The 26956-nt window shown below is 40.9% G+C and overlaps 1 protein-coding gene across 1 annotated transcript in view; it reads right to left on the bottom strand.

Annotated features, from left to right (window-relative positions):
• The window catches only part of FAM107B (family with sequence similarity 107 member B), a gene marked incomplete at its 5' end in the record, with an annotated part of 200593 nt that overhangs the window by 110071 nt on the left and 63566 nt on the right, over window positions 1-26956 (bottom strand). The window contains one exon of the mRNA XM_080716995.1: window positions 2409-2463. Within this exon, the coding sequence (XP_080573121.1) occupies window positions 2409-2463 (55 nt within the window). The remainder of the gene's footprint in view (window positions 1-2408; window positions 2464-26956) is intronic.

Genomic DNA, 26956 nt, shown 5'->3' with positions numbered 1-26956 from the left:
CATAAATAAAAATAAAATCATGTTATTGGTAGGAAAATGAATGGAATCAGAATATTAGGCTAAGTGAGATTAGCTAGTCACAGAAAGTGAGGGTCACATAACTGCTGTCACAGGTGGAAGCTAGAGGGAAACTATAAAACAAAAGGAACTTTAAGAAAATGAGGAGAGAAACCAGTAGAATAGTGGAAGGAAATTGTGAGAGGGGAGTTAAGGAGGGAAAAAAGAAAAACTGATGAACAAAACAGTCCAAAAACACTAGGTACATATACAAAGGCATCAGGACCAATTTCAATAACGTGGATGGGGAGGCAGAGGGAGTGGGATGGGTCCCAGAGGGAAATGCATCAAGTGCTGTGTGCACGTACGTTTCCATCACTATGAACCTCATCATGAGGTGTAATTATAGTGCACCAGTAAAGGTATAGTGTTAAAAAGACCTAGTTCATATGTTACATTCTCTTAGAAAACTTCCTGAATCCCCCAAATTGGGCTCATCTAGCCTCTTTAGTGGTCCCCAGTCCCCTACTCTCATCTCTGTTGTGACATGTAGTGTGTTCTGCCTTTTGTCTTAGCTCTGTGCCCAGGATTTATAGGAGGCTCTGTTTAACTCTTAAGTTCTGAAGGGCTTCCAAAACCTCCCTGCTTTCTCTGTAATTTATATTTTATTTACTTAAAGGCTATAATTTCTCTATTATAAATTTTTATTTGTTTAATAGCTGCATTCCTTAAGTTCTAGTAGAGAAATGAAAACTCAAGGATAAATGTCCAAGAAGTTGTACTCAGAACCATTTTCAGGGATATGAGATGCAAGCTTCAAACTCTCCCTCTACTGTGCCCATACTTCCAAAGCCAAACTTCATTATGAGCATCATCGGCCCCAAGGAGCCTGCTTTGATCCTACTTCCTCAATGCAAAATGAGTTGCCCCTTCTTCAGTTTTTCTAGGAACACTCTGACTGTATTGATGTTTCTACCTTATTCCTCATGTTGTAAACACATCTCTCTCATAGACACACTTTGGTGCTTTGAGCACTAGTAACATAGTTTATTCCTTACTTATAGCTCCCAGCTCTAAAGTAGGCATAGAATCGGCCTACATCAAACACACTCCACTTGCCTCCTCATTATAGATAGAAAGAGAATGCCTTGCACAGGTGAATACAAGGGTTTCACTTAGCAAGAATTTACTGGATGAGTACTAAGGTCCAGGTACTGTCCAAGGTGCCAAGGGCACCCTTAAACAAGACAGGCTATGTCCCTGCTCTCCAGAAGACAATAAGGAAGTAAACCAATGAACAGAAGAATGATTTTAGATAGGAATCATTATGAAAAATGAGATGGGAAGTGGGATGAAAGGCAAGTTAGAAGAATGTGAATGTGGTTAGGGAAGTTTTCTCTAGGACAGAGCATTGGAGCTGAGACATGATTGATTAGCCACGAACCCAAGGATCTGCAAGGAGGTAGTATGCTTGGAGAAGGCACCTCAGTGATTTAAGCACTTGATGGGGGTATAGACAACCTGGCCAGGGGGAAGACTCAGTGGAGAGGGAAATAGTGGATTTGGTTAATTGCTCATTCTTCTCCCACATCCATACCAAAGCAGGGTGACACCTTACCCCTTGCTTTGCAAACTCTTTCCATTACTATTTCTAGTTTCTTAATTCTCTCACTGACTTCCACTAAATTATAACATGAGCCTCTCCCAGCAGCAAAGGCATTTGGAGCCACCCTCAAACACTGAATTATAAGAAACATAAAACTGAAATCCATTGGAGAACAGAAGATGAAAGTATTAAGACTTAGCTTTCATTATTATTAGGACCATTCTACAAATGCTTATTTTTATGTAATTTTTTATTATCGTTACTGATTTTGGTCTTAAACTACATTATAAACTTTATCATAATTTTTTCCACATTATTTCATAGAAAGTCTCACAGGGTAAATGACTTTAGCAGAGCTACACATTTGACTATATTCTAACATAAGAAATCAACCCAGTAAACTTAGCTAAATAACATTTTCCAAGATAATCATGAGTATTTTAGGAAATAACCATACTCCTTATTTTTGGCCTGACCTAATGTAAAATTTCATTATCATCATCATCATCATCATCATCATCATCATCATCATCATCATCATCTACTCTACAAGTATTTGTTCATCCAGAAGTGTAATCAATAAAAGAAAAAGGACAAAGACGAGAACAAGCTATTTTCTGCATTATGACCAGATTGCCCAGATGTTGTTCCTGGAATATATCACAAGGGAAATTTCTAGCCATGTTTCTAATCATTTGAAACATGCACATTTTTCTATGCAATCTGCAGAGCTTTGGGATGCTCTGAGCCCTGCTGTCAGCAACAGCAGTGCAGAAAAGGAGAAGTCACACTGAACAGACTCTACCTGATGTCTTCTGTTCCATTTTGAGGCACTCTGGTTCTTCTTGGAATTCTTCTTCCTAAATTTCAGCCCCACAAACCAGAAAAGCAGAGAGAGAGAGAGAGAGAGAGAGAGAGAGAGAGAGAGAGAGAGAGAAAATGAAGTATTTACATATATACTTTTTTTTTTGCAAACCTACTCATTAATATAGAATCAAATTCTAAGAAAATTAGGCCAAGCCCTAATGAACAGGTTTGGGACAAGAAACAAATTAGACAACAGATGCTGAGTAGAACAACTGTGGGGGTGTTGGGGTCCACAACACTCAGGTTCCATTCACATAGGAGTGTCTATGAATGTTGTCCTCAAGTTGTGCAATCCCCAGATCCTGTGGGATCCACTTGGAGACATCAGTTACTTAGAGGTAATGGTAAGGGGTCTCTCCATAAGAGGATTTCTGCCAATATGGCGGAACAAGGAAAATTATATTTTATTTTCCATAATTCAGGGAGCTCATTCCATGTACTTTGCATTGTGGGGATTGAAGAAATTGAAGCTAGAGGCATTCTACCTTTGAGGTACACCCACAGTCCTATTTTATTTTTTTATTTTGAAACAGGGTCTCTCTAGGCTGTGGGGGGCGTCACTAAGTTGCTGACACTGGCAGCAAGCCTGCAATCCTCCTGTCTGAGCCTCCCGGGTGCCACAATTACAGGCGTGTGCACCATGCCCAGCCCCATGTGCTTTTGGACGTTCCGTCACTGTTCAGTTCTTTTTATCTCTGGATAGCTGGGTGTGCACATTCTCCTCTGAATCCTGGTACGATATTCTTTACTTATTTTATTAACATATTAATGGGGTTCAATGTAAGAGTCCAACACAAAATCGCAATATGTACCAGTCAAATCTACACTTCCGTTATCCATCTTTCCTCCCCAACCCTTCCATACCTCTAGTAATCACTATTCAAGTTGACTTTCCTTAGTTTGCTAATATGAGGCAGAGCATGTAGCTCCTGTCCCTCTGGGTCTGGCTTATTTCACTTAACACAGGTCCATTATTTTGCTAGTGTTAGTATTTTATCTTCCTTATGGCTGAGTAGTATTTCATTGTGTATATACCACATTTCCATTATCCATTCATCCTTTGATGGGCACCTGGGTTGATTCCATGTCTTAACAATTGTGAATAGTTCCACAATGAATATAGGTGTGCCAGGATCTCTTTGGTATGCTAATGTTTCCTTTGGATGTATACTCAGAGGTGGGATGGCTAGATCACATGGCAGTGCTACTTTTAGTTTTTTTGGGGGATCTTTCATGCTCTTCTCTATAATGGTTGTACTAATTTATCTTCTGACCAACAGTGTACCAGTGTACTTTTTTCTCTACATCTGCACTAGCATTTGTTATTATTTTTATAAAAATCATTCTAGCTGGGATAAGGTAGTGCCTCTGTGTAGACTTGACAGGATACCTGATATTCTTTAATGACATGTGACACTGCTGTGACACTGCTAAAACCCTGCTAGAAATGAGGACATTTTATTAAGGGCATTAAGAAGAACACCTAAGTGATACCTCTCTAATTTTGCCTGCAAGATGATTTTATGTTGATTCATTTATTTACTTTTCCTTTCATTGAACAAATACTTTTCTGAGTATTATTATGGGCCATGTCTATGAAAGCTTGTTCTTTAAATAGGATCCCTTCGAATATCCCTTGAATTACACTGCAGTTTCCTACTCAATTCCTCTCCTAACCTGGCATACTTTCTGTGCCCACTTTGTACTGAGCACTTAGCCCAACAAGCTGGGTGTGGTGGTGTACACTTGTAATCCCAGTTCTTGGGAGGCTGAGAGAGGAAGATCACAGGTTCACAGCCAGCCTCAGTAACTTGGCAAGGACCAGCACAAATTAGGAAGATTCTGCTTCAAAATAAAATTAAAATAGGGCTGAGAGTGTAGCTCAAAATAGATCAGTTTCCAGTACACGCCCCCCACACACAGCCCAACAAAGGCTTTTCTAGACCACAATAAGTTATGTGGGTATTAGATTCCCTCTATTTTAACTGGGATTAATTATTTCAAATTGAAAAATTATTTCAAAAATTGATATTATCCATCACAGAAACACTCCCAAATGTATGCTAAATTTGCTAGTTCCTAGATAATATCTCATCTGGATTAGAATCCACCAGATTCCCATACTCAATTAGTAAAATAAAGAACTATGAGCCGGGTGTGGTGGCGCATGCTTGTAATCTCAGCATTCGGGAGGCTGAGACAGGAGGATCGTGGTATGCGGACAGCCTCAGCTACTTAGTGAGGCCCTTTGCAACTCAGTGAGACCCTGTTTCCATATAAAGAATAAAAAATAGGGCTGAGGTGTAGCTCTGAAGTAGAATGCCCCTGGGTTCCATCCCTAACACCAAAAAAAAAAAAAAACTGTGTTTCTTAGATTCATAAACATTAGTTGCATCAAAATCACTATCAATGTCAACTCATAAGATAATTAATATCACCTGTGTTAGGGAAAGTTTTTTTCCCAGAAATCACAAATCACTTCCAAATTCTCATCAACAGAAACCAGCTCAAAAAATTTGTCCTACTTTTATAACCCATGAAATAGTACTGGTATAGGCAATTCGGGTAAACAAGGCTTCAGTCCAATTATTTCAAATTTATGTGTTATAAAAGATTTTAATGAAAATTACCTCAAAAATTGCATTTCTAAAATGAGTATAAATTAAGAGTAGACCTAAGGACATGTACATTATAAAAAAGCCTTGTCACATAGCAACTCAACACAGCAAGCCATCTCTTGATTCCCAGGCCCCACAGAGTCATCTGTAATAAAAACATGCGGAGTTATTTTACAATAGAGCCACAGGGAAAGTCTCTTGAGATGCCAAAATTATCCAAATAAAGTTGTTTCATAGATGAAAGATCTTCTTCTTTGAGCTAGTAAGAATTCTTTTTTATTGCTCGGAATTATTTTATCTTTTATTGCTCTGCATTCCAGAATTATGAAATAACATAGCACTTTAGCTTTTTTCCAAGCATGTTTATTACTTCATTTTAAGAAGTCACCCCCTAGTTTCTCTTTAGTAAGAGTTGCAAAGCCTTACCCCAGTCTGCAATCTGCAGAGAGAAGGATGCTTAGAATTCTCTTGGCTGGAGCGTGCTCAGCACAAAATAAACAAGCATCTGTCTTCGATAGTATAAACTATGTTCTATTTGGAGAAAAGAGGCTGAGCTCCTTAGATTTGTGTGTCTCTTCTCTCCAGCACAAGTCTCTGCTTTGCTGAATTTGTTTGTCCCAGCTTTTTTCCAGCAATGCTGGAATGAAATGACAACAGCCCAACTCTAGTGAGCATCTGTTGGTTTTGCTGCTATGCATTCATTCAACTTCTAGCTAGTAAGTGTGGTCTGATCTCCTCTTTAAAGCCAGCCCTTCCCACTCTTAAGGGGCCATGGTTCCTGTGACTTCATGTGGTCCATGGAACTAATCCCAAGTCCCCCAATGTGACACATGTAACCCAGGCCCATCCCAGTAGTCAGATGCATCTCCCTCTGGTACAAGGTGATCATGTGACCCAATCAGGGCTAATGAGATGAAACCAGACAATTCTCTGAAATCTGGTAGTACATCTACTCTTCTTATCCACTGTCCATGAAACTTGAGGCCACTCTCAGGGTTGAAACTGCTGCTGTGGCTGACATCTTGCTCTTACATGCAGCTGAGACTTAAGTCCATTCCAATCAAAGCGGAAAAGAGATGGACTCACACTGAGTCCTGGTAATATTGACTGAAACCCCAGCTCAGCCATGCCGGAAGCAAGCTTAACCCTAGGCTTTTCAGCATAAGTCAGCTAATGCTGAATATATATATATTTTGTAATCAAGCTGATTTTTGTCAGGTGTTCCATCCCATTATAACAGGACAAGTCCTAGCTGATACACCAGTGTAAGCATTTAGCTCTCAAAGGGAGTCAGGTATGCTAGTCATGAGCTTCTCTCCCGCACATGCCTTCACATGCTTTACAATGCTAGTTTAATCAGATGTGACCATGATGATGTGATGAGAAGGTACTATATGCTGAGCATCTTTTATCTAAAATACTGGGAGCCAGGTATGTTGGTGCACACTTGTAATCCCAGTACTTGGGAGGTGAGATAGGAGGATCAGAGGTTCTCAGCCAGCCTCAGCTACTTAGTGAGGCCCTCCACAACTTAGTGAGACCCTGTTTCAAAATAAAGAATAAAAAATAGTGCTGTTGGTATATATATGTTGGAGGTAGAATGCCCCTGGGTTTAATTCCCAGTACTACTACTACTACTACTACTAATAATAATAATAATAATAATAATGTAAAATAAAATAAAACAAAATGCTTGGGACCAGAAGTATTTCAGATTTTAAGTGTTTTCTAATTTTGTTTTTTTTTTTTTTTGTGGTACTGGGGTTCCTGGAAGCCCTTCTACCTCCGGGATACACTCCCAGACCTATTTTTACATTTTCATTTGGAAACAGGGTCTCCTAAGCCAGCGCGCGCGGCTGGCTTCGAACCTGCGCGATCCTCCTGTCTCTGCCTCCCAAGCGCGGGGATTACAAGCGTGCGCCACCACGCCCGGCCGTGTTTTCTAATTTTGGAACATTTGGATATATGTAAGATATCTCAGGAATGGGGCCCAAGCCTAGAAATGAAGTTCACTTATGTTTCACATACACATCATACTCACAGCCTGAAGATGATTTTATGTGTTTTTAATGGCCCGTCAAGTAAGGCCAGGCCAGGTATAGTTTTTCACTTGTAACACTCAAAATGCTCCACTTTGGAGCATGTGAGATTTGGTTTTTTTTAAATTAGGGATATTCAGCCTGTATTAAAAATTGGCAAACCATTAGGCTTTTCATTTTATTAAGAAGCCACGCTGTCTCAGTACTTGGAAGACTGAAAAAGGGAGAATTTCAGGTTTGAGATCAGCACCTTAGTGAGGCCCTGTTTCAAAATAAAAATTAGAAAGGGCTGGATGTAGCTCAGAGATAGACTGCCCCTGGGTTCGATCCTCAGTCACACACACACACACACACACACACACACACACACACACACAAACACGCCATGCTAAACCACAACCTGCATTTAAACAATCTGGTATGTGTAATGTTGAGAGGAATCCCCTATCTAAGCCCTTCTATCCTGCTAAATTATAGGTTTTTCTAGAGCAAACACTCCGCTTCCAATCATGAACACTCACCTCTCAAAGTTCCTCATTACCTTAGTACTATTCCCTGGGGGTAGCATTTCAACACATGCATTTTGGAGGACAAAAACATTCAGACCACAGCACTGTGCCAAAAATATTACTTAAACACATTGTCAATGAAAGAATAAGGGGTTTTGTTGAAAATTTCGGCACTATTTTTATTTTGTTTCCATATCAGTTCAAAATGTTAATAATATCTATCTGGTACCTTTCCATGGATAAGATGGAGTCCAATACCTGATTTTATTGGACTTTTCCAATAATTTTGTGTAGTGGGCAGAGTATGTGTCTTTCAGTTTCCATGTGAGAAATTTGAGCCTCTCAACTACACAAAGAAAGGCAAGACCAGATACTCCACTCACGAGCCACTACAGAAGCTCAGAGCAGTCATTTCCACTTGGCCCTGTTGTGGCATTAAAGTCCAGGCAGGTAGACCAGAAAACAGGGATGAAGGGGATATGCAGCAAGAAGCTTCAAACTGCCTGTCATGGTTGGATGTAGAACGTCCCCAGAAGAGCGCAGTATTAATGTTTGGAGTTGACGTAATTAAGTCATGAGGGTTGTCATCTCACCAAGAGCTGCATTCGTTGTGATGGATTTACTGGGTGGTAACCCAGACTGGTGGGGTGTGGCTGATGAAGGTGGGTCCCTCGGGCTCGGCCTTAGGGACTGTCTTTGAATCCCCTTGCTTGCTTGCTCCCTTGTCTCCAATCTCCAAAGATGTGACAGCAGAGCCCCTGTTCTCTCCCTTTCTCCCTCTCCTACCACTGTGCCCTGAGATTCAGAACCTGGGCTCACATGGACTGAACCCAGAATCTCAAAAATACTGAGATCAAATAAAGTCATTTTGGATTATAGCAGTGGGGAAGTTGACCAAGACCCTGACCCAGGATGAATACTTCCTTCAACCATTCATAAGTGGAGATTATTATAGCAGTGGGGAAGAGTCATTTTGGATTATAGCAGTGGGGAAGTTGACCAAGACCCTGACCCAGGATGAATACTTCCTTCAACCATTCATAAGTGGAGATTATTTCTGAGTTCTGGCTTCCATAATATTACTGGTTTCTCTTTAAGGACTTATTCTAAGCCCTGGAATTTGTGGAAACTGGAATTATGTCTGTGGGCAAAAGAGCCTTAGGCAGTAACATCCAACAACTCTTTTAACTTCCTGAATAAATATAAACTTGGTGGTGAATTTTCTTTTGTCCTCCTGAATTATCCTAGCCCACGCTGAGCCCGAGAGTGTGATGGAGAGGTTTAGACTCCAGGTCTGGCTCCCATTCACTTTTTCTAAATCTTAAATTGACATAAAGTATAATTTATAAGTAATCAAAATGACCTTAAAGTATGGTCTACATTCATCCTAGGAAGAAATGCTAAACTGGGGTTGTTCAATGTCAATTAAAGAATCAGACAGGGTGGCCATTTCTCTCTCTCTCTCTCTCTCTCTCTCTCTCTCTCTCTCTCTCTCTCTTTCCTTTTTCTTTTCTTTTCTTTTAAATTAGGGATATTCTTTTTTTTTCATGTATGTAACTGGAAATTGAACCCAGAGACCCTCTACCTTTGAGCTACACTTGCAATCCTATTTATTTATTTATTTATTTATTTATTTATTTATTTATTTTGGAGCAGAATTTCACTATGTTATGTAGGGTCTCACTGAGGCTGGCTGTGAATCTGAGATCTTCCTGTCTCAACTTCCCAAGTTGTGGAATTACAGACAGGCACTACCATGCCCAGCTAGCTTATCTCTTAAAGCAACTGTTAAGGCAATATTATTTTCCAATATAATTGTGTCAGCTCTTTCAAATTACAGTTATATCATGTAACTCGGTGCTTTTCAGGAATTTCAGGGAGCTTTGTGCTTAACACACCTGGCCATGCCTCATAGAGAGTATTAAGGACTTCCTTGGGTCAATACATAGCTCTCATCTTTCAGGATATCACCAGTAAAAGAATAAGCAATGTTCTTACCACTAATCCTCATTAACCTCATTTTTAGAAAGACAATGTCATCTAACGGGAAGTGAGAAGACCCATATTCCCCTCTATTGTCATCATGTGAGCCTCACCAAATTCACACTTCCCCTGGGCCACATTTTCAGGAGTATGAAAAGTATCCCAAGTTCTTTAGAATAACAGAAGTTTCAGCATTCTTGTTATTTGGAAAGAGCTAACTACAAGAATATATGTGTAGGCTTTAAGAGGACTTTGAGGCTTTGTGCAAATGCAAAATCCACACAATGAATAGAATTCTATTGCCCTGCTCACAGTGATCATTCAGCAAATACTTATTGTTTGTGGACTAACCTACCATACAGAAAATGTCAAGTCAGAATGGAATACCCAGGAGAATTCATCAAGGGAAAGAACAGATGTATGTGTGTGTGTGTGTGTGTGTGTGTGTGTGTGTGTGTGCGCGCGCGCACGCGTGCTCGTGCGCACATACAGAGAAAGATGGGTAGGAATGAAGAAGGGTAGGTGATAATGGAAAAGTTTGCAGGGTAGGTACCACCTTCCATTTTCATACCTTTTCCACCTATAAATGTTCCACTGCCCAATTCTTACTCCTAAGTAAAACCTTATAGAATCACCTCTAGACCAGGAAGGTTGGCAAAACACATATGCGTAACACTCATATGCATAAACATACACAAATATACATGCATACAACTGACCCCAAATGAACAAAACAGGAGTAACAATAAGCCTGGGAAAGAAATTTTAAGCTATTTAGCCTTTCGTGGCCTCCTGTCAGAGCCTCTGATCTCCCTAACAGGATATACCCCATTTGTTTTAGTGTCTCTTTTATCAGAGCTTCCAGGAAGGGATCAATGCTACTGGGAATTTGAGTGTGAATTTAAATAATGCCTGAGGTCCCTTAACAAGGAAGTTACCAATGGAATTTTCTTTTTCCAGACATCTCTCTGTAGTCTGACCACTCTCCCCACCCACACCTTCCTGCTGGTTTGATATTCCACAGCCACTGCTAACACACTCCAGATGCTCAAATTCAAAAGTGCTCCTAGGAATCTCTGTTGGTCCTAACAAGTAATCTGCTGGTAAGCAGGTTTTTCATTTCATGAAACATGCCATTCATTCAACCAACTTTGCACGTCAGTGGGCTAGTGGGGAACAGACAAGAGACCGACACATAATCCTTGGCTCCAGGAGCTCCTGGAGAAGGAAACTAATCATTACAACATGAAACATGCTGACGTATAGAGTAAGGTACTCAACAGTCCCAAGGAGGGACGCCTCCTGGTCTGCAGGTGATGAAAGCTGAGTACAAGTTGGCTAATCAGGGGAGATGGCTCCGGCTAGGAAGGTGGAGGTGGTGGCATTCCAGGTAGAAGCAGCCTAAGGAAACAAAACTTCTGGCAATGTTGTTCACTCTTAATTTCTTTTTTAAAAAAGATACCACGTGTCTCAGAGAAGGTGTGCATACTCAATACCACCCATGAGCCACACCCTTCTCCCTACACCTGTTGGTGGGTTGCGTCCATGGCTTTCCATGGCCCCAGGAATCCCATTGGGCTCAGCCAATGAGAACCACCAGCAGATCTGAGGGAAGCAGGAGAGTGATCTCAGGCTCTTTACTCCACCGCTCTAACTGTAGCCCATGGAGGCCAAGGCTCCTGCCAAGGCAGTCTGCTCCACAAAACACTCTTTTTTTCAGGTTCCTATTTCTGCTTCCTCTCTTTCCCCTGGGGGCCTAGGAGTGGTAAGAGCCCTTCCTGTGTCACTAGCATCCCTGGTGGTTCTCTTACATCCCACTCACACGTTTATAAATAGTCCCTTTATTAAGCTCTCCTTGAAGCATTGTAATTTGAGAGTCATCAATTTCCTGCTGGGACCTTGACTGATACAGCCAATAGCAAATACATCAGGGAAAGCAGGATGTAACAACTGTACAGAGATGCCAGTGATGGTCTCAATGATGTCTGAGTGACCCATCAATCCATTCATTCATTTCATAGTGATGGCCAACTATGCAAAAGGCACCATGGGTAAGGAAATGTTATTTTTCAGATTTTATAAGATGGTGTTATCTACAGTATTCCTTATTGTAGTTAGCTAATACATTTTAATTGAAGTTTTAAAAATATATTCTCAGTAGTTATGGGCGATGGCAAAAAAAAAAAAAAGATTAAGATGGAATCTGTACCATCAGAGTTTGCACTCTAGCCTATCTCTGTCCTCCAAAGTCCGTGTTTCTAAAGGAAACACACAGATAGAGAAAGTCCAAGGCATGATCAAGCAAGAGTTTTGCTTTCTGCAGTTGCGCTGTGGGCAAAGTTCCTTCATCTGCGGTCTCAGACAGAATTTCTAACTGCTATAATCCAAAATGACTGGTCACACAATTTAGAGGAAGGAAGCTTTATTTGCTGCTAGTTTTTTGGAGATTGGGTCAGGCAGGGCCACATGTGCACAGCTCAGGGCATAGAGGTGGGAAGAGGAGAGAGGGAGAGAGCAAGGGCTTTGCTCTCCTATCACGGAGGCCAAAGCAAGCAAGCCAGCAAGCAAAAGGATTCAAAGACACAAGCACAGAGCCTAAGCCCACACCCCAGGCACCCACCTCCTCAACCACACCCGGCTGGCCTGAGTTACCACCCAGTCATGGGAAATCCATCACAGTGGAATTATCCAATGATGAGATTATAACCCTCATGACTTAATCATATCACCTCTGAACATTAATACCTGAGTTCTTCAGGGGACCTTCTATATCTAGCTATGGCACCTGGTAAGTGGTGAGTCTGCTGCTTTGGGGCCAAAACTTCAATAATAACCAAAACCCAGTAATCACACAGTGTCCTGAAAGCTTTATACAAAATACTGGGCTTACCCTTCATGACCATCTCTACAAAGTAGGTATCATATTCCTTTTTGCATAGAAAATTGAGGCTCAAAACATCGAACATCTACGGTGGCAGCATCTGGATTTGAACCTGAGTCTGTATCTAATGCTCTTGCACTTAACTTTCCCAGTGTGATGTCTCTGCAACTCATGGTCAAGGTATTTGTTGAATCAGAGTCAATTACAGGATTGGAGGCTTTCCTGAAATTTTGGCTTTGTTCTCTGTTATTGTGACCACATAGTAAGAAATCTGGTGGCAAAGCAAGCTTTGGGAGCCCCCTTTCATGTAGTAAATCAGACATCATCTAACAATTTGCCCTGGAATTAAAAAGGGGGAAGGATATACTCAAAACCAGATGCATCCCAGTGGCACGCCAAAGATTTGCTTCTGTGGAGACTCGCTCCATTTTTCTTGTCTAATAGCTGTGGCTTTGAGGAGTTAGTGAAGATTAAGATACTAGTGAGAGGGATCATATTTGAAATTTAAGGCTGTTCTGTGTGTGGTGTGTGTGTGTGTGTGTGTGTGTGTGTGTGTGTGTGTGTGTGTTGCTGGAAATTAAACCCAGGAGCATTCTATCTCTGAGCTACAGCCCCAGCCCTTTGCATTTTTTATTTTAAAACAGTGCCTCACTAAGTTGCAGAGGGCTTTGCTAAATTACTGAGGCTGGCTTTGAACCGCGGTCCTCCTCTCTCAGTCTCCCAAGCAAGTCCTTGCCTTACAGGCGTGCACCACCACGCCCGGCTCAGTCTACTTTTGAAGAGCCATATCGGGGTTGGGTGTGAGGCAGCCTCCCCAGAGGCTCCCTTTGAGTAACAAGAAACTGCTTAATCACACAGGAGGGCTTTTATGAGTGGCAAGCAACACATAATGATTATCAGTTTAAAGTACCTCATAAATCCTGTAGAATTAAACTACCTTACCTTCGTCCTCTGCCAAAAGTACCCATATGTCAGCGTTTATGCCTCATGACTTAATCATATCAACTCTGAACATTAATACCTGAGTTCTTCAGGGGACCTTCTATGACACCTGGTAAGTGGTGAGTCTGCTACTTTGGGGCCAAAGCTTCAATAATAACCAAAACCCAGTAACCACACTGCGTGCTGAAAACTTTATACAAAATATTGGGTTTAACCTTCATGACCATCTCTACAAAGTAGGTATCATATTTCTTGTTCTTGTTCCCTTTACTCTCGAAGTGTTGCTCTGGGTGATAAATTTTGGGTCTATCTACGCTGAATGCCATCAGCTAGCAAAGGAAGCCCCGAGCCCCTGAGCTTCAGAAAGTCTGGTTTCGGAATGAATGTTTTCTTGCTGCATGGGCTGAGGCTGGTAATTAACCGCTCTGATCCTTCCCGTGCTAAGTGAGAATGCAGTATGAGGCTTTCATGAGCATGACTACACAGAAGCAACTCATAGCGTTATAGTTCTTAGAGCCAGAGACAGCCTCCAGAGATCATTTAGCTCAGGGACTGTGAAGAGCCATACAAAGTCACAGAGGTGCAGTCAGGTTTCGTCAGAGTCTGGTAATGTTTTGAAAAAAAGAGTCTACTGAATCAGCTTGGTCAGGATAATCTACATCAAAGAGAGTTAGTTGATGGCTTGGTGACTGGAGCCTTTTATCAAGTGGGATTCTAATTACCAGGCATTCCTCATCTGTTTGTGTCTGTTTTTCATTTAAATAAACTTTATTGTAAAGCCGGGCATGGTGGTGGTGCACACTTGTAATCCCAGCATTTGGGAGGTGGAGACTGGAGGTTTGAGGTTCGCGGACAACCTCAGCTACCGAGTTGGGCCCTTCGCAGCTCAGTGAGACCCTGTTTCAAAATAAAGAATACAAAATAGGGCGTGGGATGTAGCTCAAAGGTTGAATGCACCTGGGTTCCAGCCCCTGCACACACACACACAAATAAATTTTATTGTATACACACACATACACATGTACGTTTATTCAGATATATACATATATTTTTTTTCTTCTGGGGTTTGAACCCAGGGGCTTTCTACCTCTTAGATACACTCCCAGCCCATTTTATGTTGAAACAGGGTCAAAGTTGCTGAAACTGGCCTCAAACCTGTGCTCTTCTGCCTCAGCCCCGAGTACTGGGTTTACAAGTGTGCCACCATGCCTGGCTTATTGCATATATTTAAGACAGAAAACATGATGTTGTGGGATACATATAAATAGTAAAATACTTACTATATGGAAGCAAATTAACATATCCATCATTGCACAGTCACCCATGTTGGTTTTTGTGATTAAGAGCAGCTACAATCAAGCCGGGCGTGGTGGCGCACGTTTGTAATCCCCGCGCTTGGGAGGCAGAGACAGGAGGATCGCGCAGGTTCGAAGCCAGCCGCGCGCGCTGGCTTAGGAGACCCTGTTTCCAAATAAAAATGTAAAATAGGTCTGGGAGTGTAACCCGGAGGTAGAAGGGCTTCCAGGAACCCCAGTACCACCAAAAAAAAAAAAAGAGCAGCTACAATCTACTCATTTCATGGGAATCCAAAAACAGTGTAATTTCAATAACTACGGTCTTCACATTGTGCCTTGAGCTCCAGAATTGTCTGCCCTACTCATGTGCAACTTTGTATCCAACGCTGATCTAAATCTCCCTATTCCCCCATAACCATTAATTTTATTTTTTATTTCTATTTATTTGAATTTTTTGTTTAGATCTCACAATAATTCTCATTCTGGCCTATTTCATTTAGCGCAATGTCCACCAGGTTCATCCTATTGTGGCAAATGGCAGGATCTATTTTTAAGGCTGAATAATATTTCATTGTAATATTTCATAATATTTCATTGAATAATATTTCAATGAAATATATTTCATTGATATATATATATAAATATATCACAATTTTATTATCTATTCATCCATCGATAGGCACATAGGTTACTCCCACATCTTGCCTGTTTTGAATAATGCTACAATGAGCAGGTCAACACCAATCTTTGCAAGGTGATGGTTTAGTTTCGTTTGAGTATATGGCCAGAAGACAGATTGCTGGGTCATACGTAGTTCTATTACTTTTGTTAGGAACCTCATGACTGATTTTTCAAGTTGACCAGACCAGTTTATACGCCACTGGACAGTGTACAATGACCTTGGATTCTATCTCCAGAGAGAGAGGCATTGATAACTTGGTGTGTGTTCATTGTGTCCACTGAAGTGTTCCTTCATCGATCCCTCCCCCAGCCGCCTCCATCCTGAAGGCCCCTCCATTGTCTAGAGTCCCTCCTGTATCCCAATTTCTCCCTAGCTTCCACATATAAGGGAAGATACATGACCTTTTACTTTTTTGTGACTGACTAATCTCACTTAGCATAATACTCTCCCGTCCCATTAAATTATCTGCAAAAGACATTATTTTGTTCTTCCTATGGCTGTGTCTATATCCCATAATTTTGGAACCCATTCATCTGTTGATGGACACCTAGGCTAGTCCCATAATTTGGCTATTGTGAATTGTGCTGCAATAAATACAGATATGCATATATTGCTATGGTGGTCTGATTTTAATCCTTTTGGGTAGATACCCAGGAGACCTCACACCCTTTCTGATGGTTATTATAAAAAGTCAAGAGATAACAAATGTTGCCAAGATAATGGGTGTGATATACAAAAATAAGTCATTGTCAAGGTTGATGTCAAGGAGCTTTTCTGCTAGGTTCTCTCCCAGGAATTTTTATCATTCCAAGTCTAACAGTTAGCTCATTTACCCATTTTAGTATTTTTTTATATAGTATAAGGGTCTAATTTCATTCTTTTGCAAGTGGAAAGTCAATTTTCCTGCAACATTTAGTGAAGGGACTATCCTTTCTCCATTGTATATTCTTGGTGCCCTTGTTAAAAATTAGTTGACCGTATATGTTTGGGTTGATTTCTTGACAATCTATTCTACTCCACTAGTTTAAGTGTCTGTTTTTTGTTTATTTGTTTTTCAGTACTGGGGATGGAACCCAGGGGCATTCTACCTCTGAGCTACACCCTCAGCCCTAGTTTTTATTCTTTTTTATTTATTTTTTTTTATTGGTGCATTATATTCATACAACTTATTGGGGTAAAAATCTTGTGTGTACACACATGTACTCATCGCTGATTTAACCCTTACCCAATTCCCACCCCATTCCCTCCCCGTCCCTCCCTCCCTTGCTTGGCTTAGTGATTGACTTCGATATGTTTAAGTACATTGTGTGCTTTAGAGATTTTCCTCTTCCCCTCTCCTTTCTCCTCCTTTAGGTTGTCTTGTTTGCTCCTCTTTTCTCCCTAACTCTCACATATTAGGGAAAGCATCTGATTTATTATTTTTTGTGCCTGACTAATCTCACTTAGCATAATGTCCTCCAGTTCCATCCATTTCCCTGAAAATGACGTAATTGAGTTTTTTTTTTTTTGATGGCTGAGTAAAATTCCATTGTGTACATATCCCACAGTTTTGTAATCCATTCATCTGTTGATGGACATCTTGGCTGGTTCCATAGTTTGGCTATGGTGAATTGTGCAGCTATGAACATAGATACACATGCATTAGTTTGGTAGTTTGGTTTCTTTTCTTTTGGGTAGATACCCAACAGTGGTATTGCTGGATCAAATGGTAGATTTGTTCCCATTCTTCTGAGGATTCTCCATACTGTTTTCCAAAGTGGTTGCACTAATTTGCAATCCCACCAACAATGTCTTAGAGTTCCCACTTCTCCACATCCTCGCCAGCATCTGTTGTTGTTTGTGTTTTGAATGATGGCCATTCTAGTTGGAGTCAGGTGAAATCTCAGGGTAGTTTTGATTTGCATCTCTCTGATTGCCAGTGATGTTGAGCATTTTTTCATGCATTTATTGGCCATTTGAATTTCTTCTTTTGTGAAGTGTCTATTTAGTTCATTTGCCCATTTTGTTATTGGATTCTTTGTTTTCTTAGTGTTGAGTTTCTTGAGTTCTCTGTATATTCTAGATATTAGTCCTCTATTGGTGGTGTAGGTGGCAAAAATCTTCTCCCATTCTGTTGGCTCTCGATTGAGGTTCTTGATAGTTTCCTTTGCTGAACAGAAGCTCTTCAGTTTCATGCAATCCCATGTATTGATTCTCCTTTTAATTTGTTGTGCCTTTGGGGTCTTGTTGAGGAAATGTTTGTCTGTGCCTATGTGTTGTAGTGTTGGACCTATGCCCTCTTCAAGGAGCTTCAAAGTCTCTGGTTTAATTTCCAAGTCTTTGATCCATTGTGAGTTGACTTTTGTACAGGGTGAAAAAGTGGGATTAACATCCAATTTTCTGCATATGGTTAACCAGTTTTGCCAAAACCATTTGTTGAAGAGGCTATCTTTTTTCCAGTGTATGATTTTGGCTCCTTTGTCAAAAATCAATTGGCTGAGAGTGTGTGGACTTGTTTTTGGGTCTTCTATTCTGCTCCCTTGGTCTATATATCTGTTCTTTTGCCAGTACCATGCTGTTTTTATTACAATGGCTTTGTAGTATAGTTTAAAGTCAGGTATTGTGATTCCTCCTGCGTGGTTTTTGTTGCTGAGAACTACCTTGGCTATTCTAGGCTTTTTGTTATTCCAGATAAATTTAAGGACTGATTTTTCTATGTCTGTGAGGAATGATCTTGGTAGTTTAATGGGCATTGCATTAAGTCTGTAGATCACTTTTGGGAGGATGGCCATTTTAATGATATTTATTCTGCCAATCCATGAACATAGAAGATCTTTCCATCTTCTAAGATCTTCTTCGATTCCTTTTTTCAGTGTTTTATAATTTTCTTTGTAGAGATCTTTTACCTCCTTGGTCAAGTTTATTCCTAGGTATTTTATTTTTTTGTGGGAGATCCTGAGTGGAAGTGTTTTCTGAATTTCTTTTTCAGTGGATTTATGGTTGGTGTACAGGAAAGCTTCTGATTTTTTAAGATTGATTTTGTATCCAGATACCTTGCTGAATTTGTTGATCAGTTCTATAAGCCTTTTGGTTGAGTTTGTTGGGTTTTCTAAATATAGTATCATGTCATTTGCAAATAGTGAAAGCTTAAGTTCTTCTTTTCCTATTTGTACTCCTTTGATTTCCTTTTCTTGCCTTATTGCTCTGGCTAGAGTCTCTAGTACTATACTGAAGAGAAGTGGTGATAGTGGACATCCTTCTCTCGTTCCAGTTTTTAGGGGGAATTCTTGAAGTTTTTCCCCATTTAATATGATGGTGGCAGTGGGCTTATTGTAGATTGCTTTCATAATGTTGAGATATGTTCCTTCTATTCCAATTCTCTGCAGTGTTTTTATCATAAATGGATGTTGAATTTTATCAAATGCTTTTTCAGCATCTATTGAGATGATCATGTGGTTTTTGTCTTTGATTCTGTTTATATGATGAATTACATGGATTGATTTTCGTATATTGAACCAGCCTTGCATCCCTGGGATGAACCCTACCTGGTCATGGTGAATGATTTTCTTGATGTGGTTTTGAATGCGTGTTGCTAGTATTTTGTTTAATAGTTTTGCATCCAAGTTCATCAGAGATATAGGCCTGTAGTTTTCCTTCCTTGAACTGTCTTTATTCGGTTTGGGTATTAGTGTGATGTTGGCTTCATAGAATGTATTTGGGAGAGTCCTGGTTTTTTCTATTTCCCGAAATAGTTTGAGTAGTATTGGGGTTAGCTCTTCTATAAAGGTTTTATAGAATTCATTTGGGAAACCATCTGGTCCTGGGCTTTTCTTTGATGGTAAGCTCTTTATTGCTGTTTCAATCTCTTTGATTGTTATTGGTTGATTTAAGTGTTCTATATCTTCTTGACTCAGTTTAGGAAGGTTGTATTTATCTAGGAAGTTGTCGATTTCCTCCAGATTTTCTAATTTTTTGGAGTATAGTTTTTCAAAGTAGTTTCGTATAATCCTCTGGATTTCTACGCTGTCAGTAGTAATGTCTCCTTTTTCATCCCTTTTCTTCATAATTTGGGTTGATTCTCTTTTTTTTAGTTAGGTTGGCTAGTGGTTTATCAGTCTTGTTCATTTTTTCAAGAAACCAGCTTTTGGTTTTGTTGATTTTCTGTATTGTTTTTTTATTCTCTATTTTGTTAATTTCTGCTCTAATTTTAATAATTTCCTGTCTTCTGCTGGCTTTGGGGTTCAATTGTTCCTGCTTTTCAAGAGCTTTGAGGTGTGTTGTTAGGCTATTTATTTGAAGATTTTCTGTTTTTCTTGTGTGAGCACTCAGTGCTATAAATTTTCCTCTTAATACTGCCTTCAAAGTGTCCCAGAGGTTTTGATATGTTGTATCTTTATTTTCATTTGTTTCTAGAAATTTCTTGATTTCACCTCTTACATTTTCTATGACCCATTCTTCATTCAGAAGTGTGGTGTTCAGTCTCCACGTGTTTATGTTGTTTCTCAGGGTCTTCTTATAGTTGATTTCTAGTTTCATTCCATTATGGTCTGAAATAACACAGGGAAGTATGTAACATTTTTTAAATTTGCTAGTGCTCATTTTGTGTCCCAGGATGTGATCTATTTTGGAGAAGGTTCCGTGAGCAGCTGAGAAAAATGTAAACTCTGCTGTAGTTGGGTGAAATATTCTATATGTGTCCAACAGGTTCATTTGGTTAATGGTGTTCTTTAGTTCTGAGACATCTTTACTGACCCTTTGTCTGGAAGATCGTTCTAGTATTGTGAGAGGTGTGTTGAAGTCTCTCAGTATTATTGTGTTGGGATTTATGTGTGACTTCATGTCACAAAGAGTTTGATTTATGAAAGTAGCTGCCCCTATGTTTGGGGCATAGATGTTGATTATTGTTATTTCCTCTTGCTGGACTATTCCTTTTACCAGTAAAATGTGACTTTCTTTGTCTCTTCTAATAAGTTTGGGTTTGAAGTCTAACTTGTCTGATATCATAGTTGCTACTCCTGCTTATCTTCGAGTACCATTAGCATGGATTACCTTGCTCCAGCCCTTTACCTTGAGTTTGTTCCTATCTTTACTTGTAAGGTGTGTTTCTTGTAAGCAGCAGATGGATGGATTCTGGCTTTTAATCCATTTTGCCACTTTATGTCTTTTTATTGGGGAGTTGAGGCTGTTTACATTCAGTGTGATTATAGAGAGATAATTTTTAATTCCCAACATGTTAAGATCTTATTTCTGTTTGAGATACTGTTTATTCTTCTTTGCTTAGTTGTCTGCTGGATGGGAATTTTTGTTTCTTTGGTTCTGGCTTGTATTACCCATTTCCTCTTTGCAGTTAATCTCCTTGAGTATTTTCTCTAGCGCTGGTTTTGAAGACATAAATTCCTTCAGTTGCTGTTTGTCATGGAAGCTTCTTATTTACCCATCTAATTTGATGGATAGTTTTGCTGGGTAGGAAATTTTTGGCTGGAAGTTGTTTTCTTTCAGAGTTTGGAATATGTTACTCCATGCCCTTCTGGCTTTCATAACTTGGTTTTGGAAGTCTGGAGTTATTCTAATTGGTTTGCCTCTGAATGTCACGTGGCCTTTTGTTTTTGTTGCCTTTAAGATTCTCTCCTTGGCTTCCACATTAGTCATTTTGACAATTATGTGGTGTGGGGATCCTCTTCTCTGATCCTGTCTAAAGGGAGTTCTATAAGTTTCCTGGACCTGTGTATCGACCTCTTGCTCTATGTTTGGAAAATTTTCTGCTATTACTTCCTTGAAGAGATTGTTGATCCCTTTGGTTTCACCTTCTTTTCCCTCCTCTATTTTTTACTTTTACATCTTTTCCTTTCAGGTTTGCATGCCTTTATTTTTCTTGTCTGAATGCTTTGTTTGATTTTGGTGCTAGGGATTGAAACCAGGGCCTCGTACATGCTAATCACACACTCTATCACCGACCTGCAATCCTCAGCGTTCTCTTGATGGTATATCCGTTGCTATGTTAAGCAGAAGTTGCGAGAGTGAACTTTGTGTTGTGAAGTGTTGAACTTTGTCAAAGGATTTCTCTGTATCAATTGATATAATCATGTGGGTTTTTTTTAACTTTCATTCTGTTAATGTGATGATATATCACATTGATTGATTTGAATATAATAAACCAGGCTTGCATAGCAGGGACAAGTCCCATTTGGTTTGAGATGTATAATCTTTTTCATATGTGGTTGAGAGTTTAGTTTATTAATATTTTATTGAAAATTTTGCATCAGCATTCACCAGATAAATTAACCCTTATTTTATTTTCTCATTATGTGTTTGGCGTGGGTATCAACGTGACGCCAGTCTCATAAAATGAGTTTAAGAAGTGTTGGTATCTTTGGTACATGCCTGTAATTTCAGTACTTGAGGGACTGAGATAAGAGGATTGCAGGTTGAAAAAACAGCCTCAGCAACTGAGTGAGACTGTTCCAAAATAAAAATAAAAATGGGTATTGGTGTAGTTTGAAGGTAGAATGCCCCTTGGTTCAAGAAAAAGAAGAAAAAGAAGGGGGGGGGGACGAAAGGGGAACGGAGGGGAAATGGATTAAAAAAGGAAAAATGGAATTAATTCTTCTTTGAATGTTTGGTAGAATTTAGCTATATGATCATCTGGTTTACTGGGAGGTTTTTGATTAGTCTTCAGTTATGCGTGTATTTACAATAACAAAATATCTAGCACTCTCAGTTTCCCGTTAACACAGCTGAGAAAGGCGTTTCATAACGTGGATTTCACTTACCAACTCATCAAAGTGACTTCACGAAGAAGGTTGGGCAGAGGGGTAGGGGACCCCAGAAGCCAATTGGCTGTGCCCAAGAAAACTGTGGTTGGATTTCAGAAATCAGATTCTTTAGTGTCCCTGACGTGTCAACAGACTGCTCTTTTCTGTTCTGTTTACTTTAGCCCTGAGGGAAGTGTATCCCAGTTTCCACTACTCAGTCAAGACTAACAATTTTATTCAGATGATGCCTGATAAACTGACAGTCTAGAGAGAGAAAAGGGAGGGGTGCAGCTGGGAGAGTCTTGAGCCCAAAGCTGGGGTAGAGAGGAGGGCCAGTTCTGGATGAGTCTATGGCCTTAAAGACATAATTATCCCATCCCCTTAAAAGAAAAAGTCACCCCATTCTCTCTGTCCTTTCCTCAGCTCCTGGCTTCTTTCCTCCTCCCCCAGATTCTCAAGACCCCCAACCCAACCTCCTCCAAACCTAACTGAGTCCCGGAAATGGCAGTGGTCAGTTCCTTTGGATTTGCCATGGCCTGGAATCCAGAATCATTTCCAGAGCAAATACCATGTGTTTTTTGAAATAATGCAGGCCTCTGTGTTATGTAACTGGAAAGTCTGCTATACTACCCAGGAATTAATTGTAAGCCCAACTCAAATTTGGCCGCAAGTTAGAAACTACTGTGTTCCAGAATCCATTTGTCTTCCTCTAACAACATCTTTAGAGAAATAGGGATGGGGTAAGTAGAAAACCACCTTCCAAAGACTTTACTCTAGGACAAACAAAATGTATCCCTCTGCAAAATACATTGCTTAGGTACCAGCAGCTGCTGTGCTGGCCCCTTGTATGTCTCTCTCTGTGTGCACAGGTTTTTATGTTGACCTTTATCTATCTCTACAGGTTGTTTCTACAATTTTGTGCCTTGACTACTGTGAAGTCTCTTATCTCATCTCACATTGATCCAACCCTCACTCAACTTTTTCTCTCAAAACACAAATACCAAGATTAAAAAATAATTTCACACGCACGCGCGTGCACACACACACACCACACACACACACACACACACACACACACACACACACACACACAATGACTCATGCCATCGTACTCCTGAGCCAACTTAAATCATGGGGGATTTCCTAGGAGGGAGATAGGAGCCTTCTGAAAATAGTTCTCTGTGTCTTTTTAATTCAGTGATCGAAGGCCCAACTGAGAGAGTTCTCTTGAGTAAAAGGAGTAAGTGGCACTGGCAAGTTTTGAGAGAGCTAATGTAGAACAGAAAGGTGGTTGTTGTTGATAGTAATAGTAGTAGTAATAGTAGTAGTAGCAGCAGCAGTATTTTCTTTTTGGTACCGGGAATTGAACTGGGGGGCATCTTACATCCAAGCTTCACCCCCAGCCCTTTCAATTTTTATTTTGAAACAGGGTCTTGCTTAGTTGCTGAAGGTCTCACTAAGTTACTAAGGCTGGCCTCAAACCGGATCCCAGGAAGGTTATTAAGATATCAATGCCCTGGGCCGGGTGTGGAGGTACATGCTTATAATCCCAGCATTCAGAAGGGGGAGAACCAGAGCATCACAGTTTGTGGAAAGCCTCAGCTACTTAGTGAGACCCTTCACAACTCAGTGAGACCCTGTTTCAACAAATAAAAGACTACAAAAAAAAAAAAAAATAGGGCTGGGGATATAGCTTGGAGGTAGAGTGCCCCTGGGTTCCATCCCCGTACAAAAAAAAAAAAAAAAAAAAAAAAAAATACCAGTGCCCTAGAGAATTGTAGAAACCATTTGCAAACTCTTAAGTTTAATTCTTCAAATATTTACTGTTTATACTTATATGTGCATTGTACTTTACAATTTGAAACTAAATTTCACATACATTATGTCATATGAGCTGTGTAGCAGCTCTTTGAGGAAAATACTGCCATGTTCGTTTTATGCTTGGGCACGTTGGGGCCCTGAGTTAGCCAGACTTCTGTCACTATAACAAATACCTAGATAACCTATAAAGAGAAAAAGGCTATGTTGGCCCAGAGTTTTGGGGGTTTCCGTTCACGATCAGCCCCGCTGCTTTTGGGCCTGTGGCGAGGCAGCGCTTCATGTGGAAGAACTGGGCAGAGCAGAGAGGCTCCCCTGGAGGCCAGGAAGCCAGAGGGGGAGGAGAAGGAGGTGCAGCGGCCAGGTCTCTTCAATGGCATGCCCCCGTGACCAGAAGATCGCCACAGGCCCCACCTCTTAAAGATCCTACCACCTCCCAACACACACCCTGGGCCTTTGGGGGACACTAGGTCCAAACCTCAGCTGGCTTTAAAAAGCCATGTGACTTGCCCATGATCAAAGAGCTAATACTCAACTCTGGCCCTGTCAATACCCGCCCAGGGTTCATTCTGCCACATCCCTGTAGACTTATTACCTTGTGCGCCTGAATGCTGGACTACGGGCATTATGGATTAGGAACATCCCCTTGCTCTCTTAAAGGCTAAGACAGAAACACAAATAACTGGTAATGGAAATCAGGTGTGGGCACCAAAAAGAGGCAGGAGCTCGTTCCACATGCTGTGGAGGTCTGAGAAGGAGGCGACTGTGTCTCTTAGGGATACAAGGAAAATCTTACGGGAGAAATGGGCTTGAGTTGGAGCATGGAAACTGGGTACTGTGAGCCGATTGAAATGGGGGAGGGGTGCACGGAGACCTCAAAGGACAACGTGGGGAATGGCAAGGAAGGTCGGTGCACACGGAGAATACTGAGTGACTCGTGCTGGTTGTAGAGAGAACATGTACAGCAAGGAGAAAAAGGCTCTTTTCCCAAGAAGAGTCTTTTTCCTGGATATTATTTTTGACTCTGCTGGCTTTCGCTTGGGCTGTGTTTGTGATTGAATCAGCTGCTCTTCCTGTATAACTGCTGTCATTACCTTATTTTAAAGGACTCGTCACTGTCCCTTCCACTCACAGGCTTGCTGCACGCCTATCACCTATCCAGGGCCCACAGAGTTGCCAGACTAACCTACGAGATGGGCAGTCTCCTGCTTCACTGTGGGCTTTCCAATGCTTTGCAAATTGAAAGAAAATCCTTATCATGACCCTCTCTGCTAAGTTGCAGAGGTCTTAAACTTGCTTTCTCTTGTCTCAGCCTCCCAAGTACTGGGATTGCGGGCGTGCACCACCACGCCCAGCTTCGTGCAGAATTTAACACAGGGAAAGTAACTAGTGCCGACATCAGACAAGATCAGTAAAACAATGAGCATGCTGATTTTTTTATTTATTTTTTATTTTTTTGGTGGTACTGGGGTTCCTGGAAGCCCTTCTACCTCCAGGCTACACTCCCAGACCTATTTTTATATTTTTGAAACAGGGTCTCTTACGCCAGCGCAGCTGGCTTCGAACCTGCGTGATCCTCCTGTCTCCGCCTCCCAAGCACGGGGATTACAAGCATGCGCCACCACGCCCAGCTGATTTTTTTTATTTTTAATGGAACTAGGAATTGAACCCAGGGGCACTCTGAAACAGGGGCACCTCTGAGTTACACCCCCAGGCCTATTTTGTATTCTTTATTTTGAAACAGGATCTCATTGAGCTGCAGAGGGCCTCACTAAGTAGCTGAGGCTGGCCGCAAACCTGCGATTCTCTGGTCTCAGCCTCCCAAGTACTGGGATTATAAGTGTGCCACCATGAGCTGCAGAACATGCTGACTTTTGAAATGACAACAAGAATGTGGGGGTGGAAGTGGAGATTTAAGAATCCAGCCTGTGCTCATCTCCGTATCCCCAAGCTAGATGCATCTATGATGTGTAGACTGCTGTAGCATCCGGGACAGCCATCGTTTGCCATAAACAACAATGACACTCTCCTTCGCAGCTGTTAAACACACTAAATAACCATTTCCCACTGGCAACTCTGACAGCCAAAGCTATTAGAAATCGCACAATCCCTGGATAAACTACAGGCCCAGCTGGTCCCTTGGATGATAAAAGCAGGAGGGAAACATGGCAATGGGGTGATCTCAAAAGTGGAGCCCTTCATCGGGTTTACTGGAAGCACAGGACAGCGAAGTGGCTCCGTACTCATCACACCTCACCTCTGACGGTGCCCCTGGGTGCAGTAAGTCAGCAAGAGCTTCCTCCTGAGGCTGGGGTGAGGCACGGAAGTGAAGCCCAGTGATGTTTCCCTTGGAAAACACTCCCTCTTGCTTCCTTCTTATGGAAGCAAAGAGTTCATCAATACTTTTTAAACCACTTCTATTAAGACACTCTTAGCCAAGCATGATGGCGCATGTTTGTAATCCCAGTACTTGGGCGGCCAAGACAAAAGGATCACAGGTTTGAGGCCAGCCTCAGTAGCTTAGCAAAGCCCTCAACAACTGAGCAAGACCCTGTTTCAAAATTTAAAATAAAATAGGGTTGAGGGTGTAGCTTAGAGGTAGAAAAACCCTAGGCAATCCCTAGTAACTAATACACACACACACACACACACACACACACACACACACACACACACACACATTTTAAGACTGTAATCTCATCTTATATCCTTGATATTATGCTAATAGCATTTAATTCCATTTAAAATTTTTATTCTAAAGAGCATAGTGCCAGGCAAACCTTTCCTTTGTGTGTATGTGTGGCAGGGGAAGGAAGGTACGAAGGATTGAACTCAGGGGCATTCTACCTCCAAGCTACACTCTTTCTCTTTTTATTTAATTTATTTATTTTATTTGAAAACAGGGTATTGCTGGGTTTCTGAGTCTCACTATGTTGCTGTGGTTGGCCTGCCACCCTCCTGTCATAGCCTCCCAAATACTGGGATTGA

The sequence above is a fragment of the Muscardinus avellanarius genome (assembly GCF_963383645.1).
Source record: "Muscardinus avellanarius genome assembly, chromosome: 20".
Taxonomy (NCBI): Eukaryota; Metazoa; Chordata; class Mammalia; order Rodentia; family Gliridae; genus Muscardinus; species Muscardinus avellanarius.
Note: the sequence above shows the minus strand (reverse complement) of the source record. Positions and strands in the feature narration are given on the sequence as shown.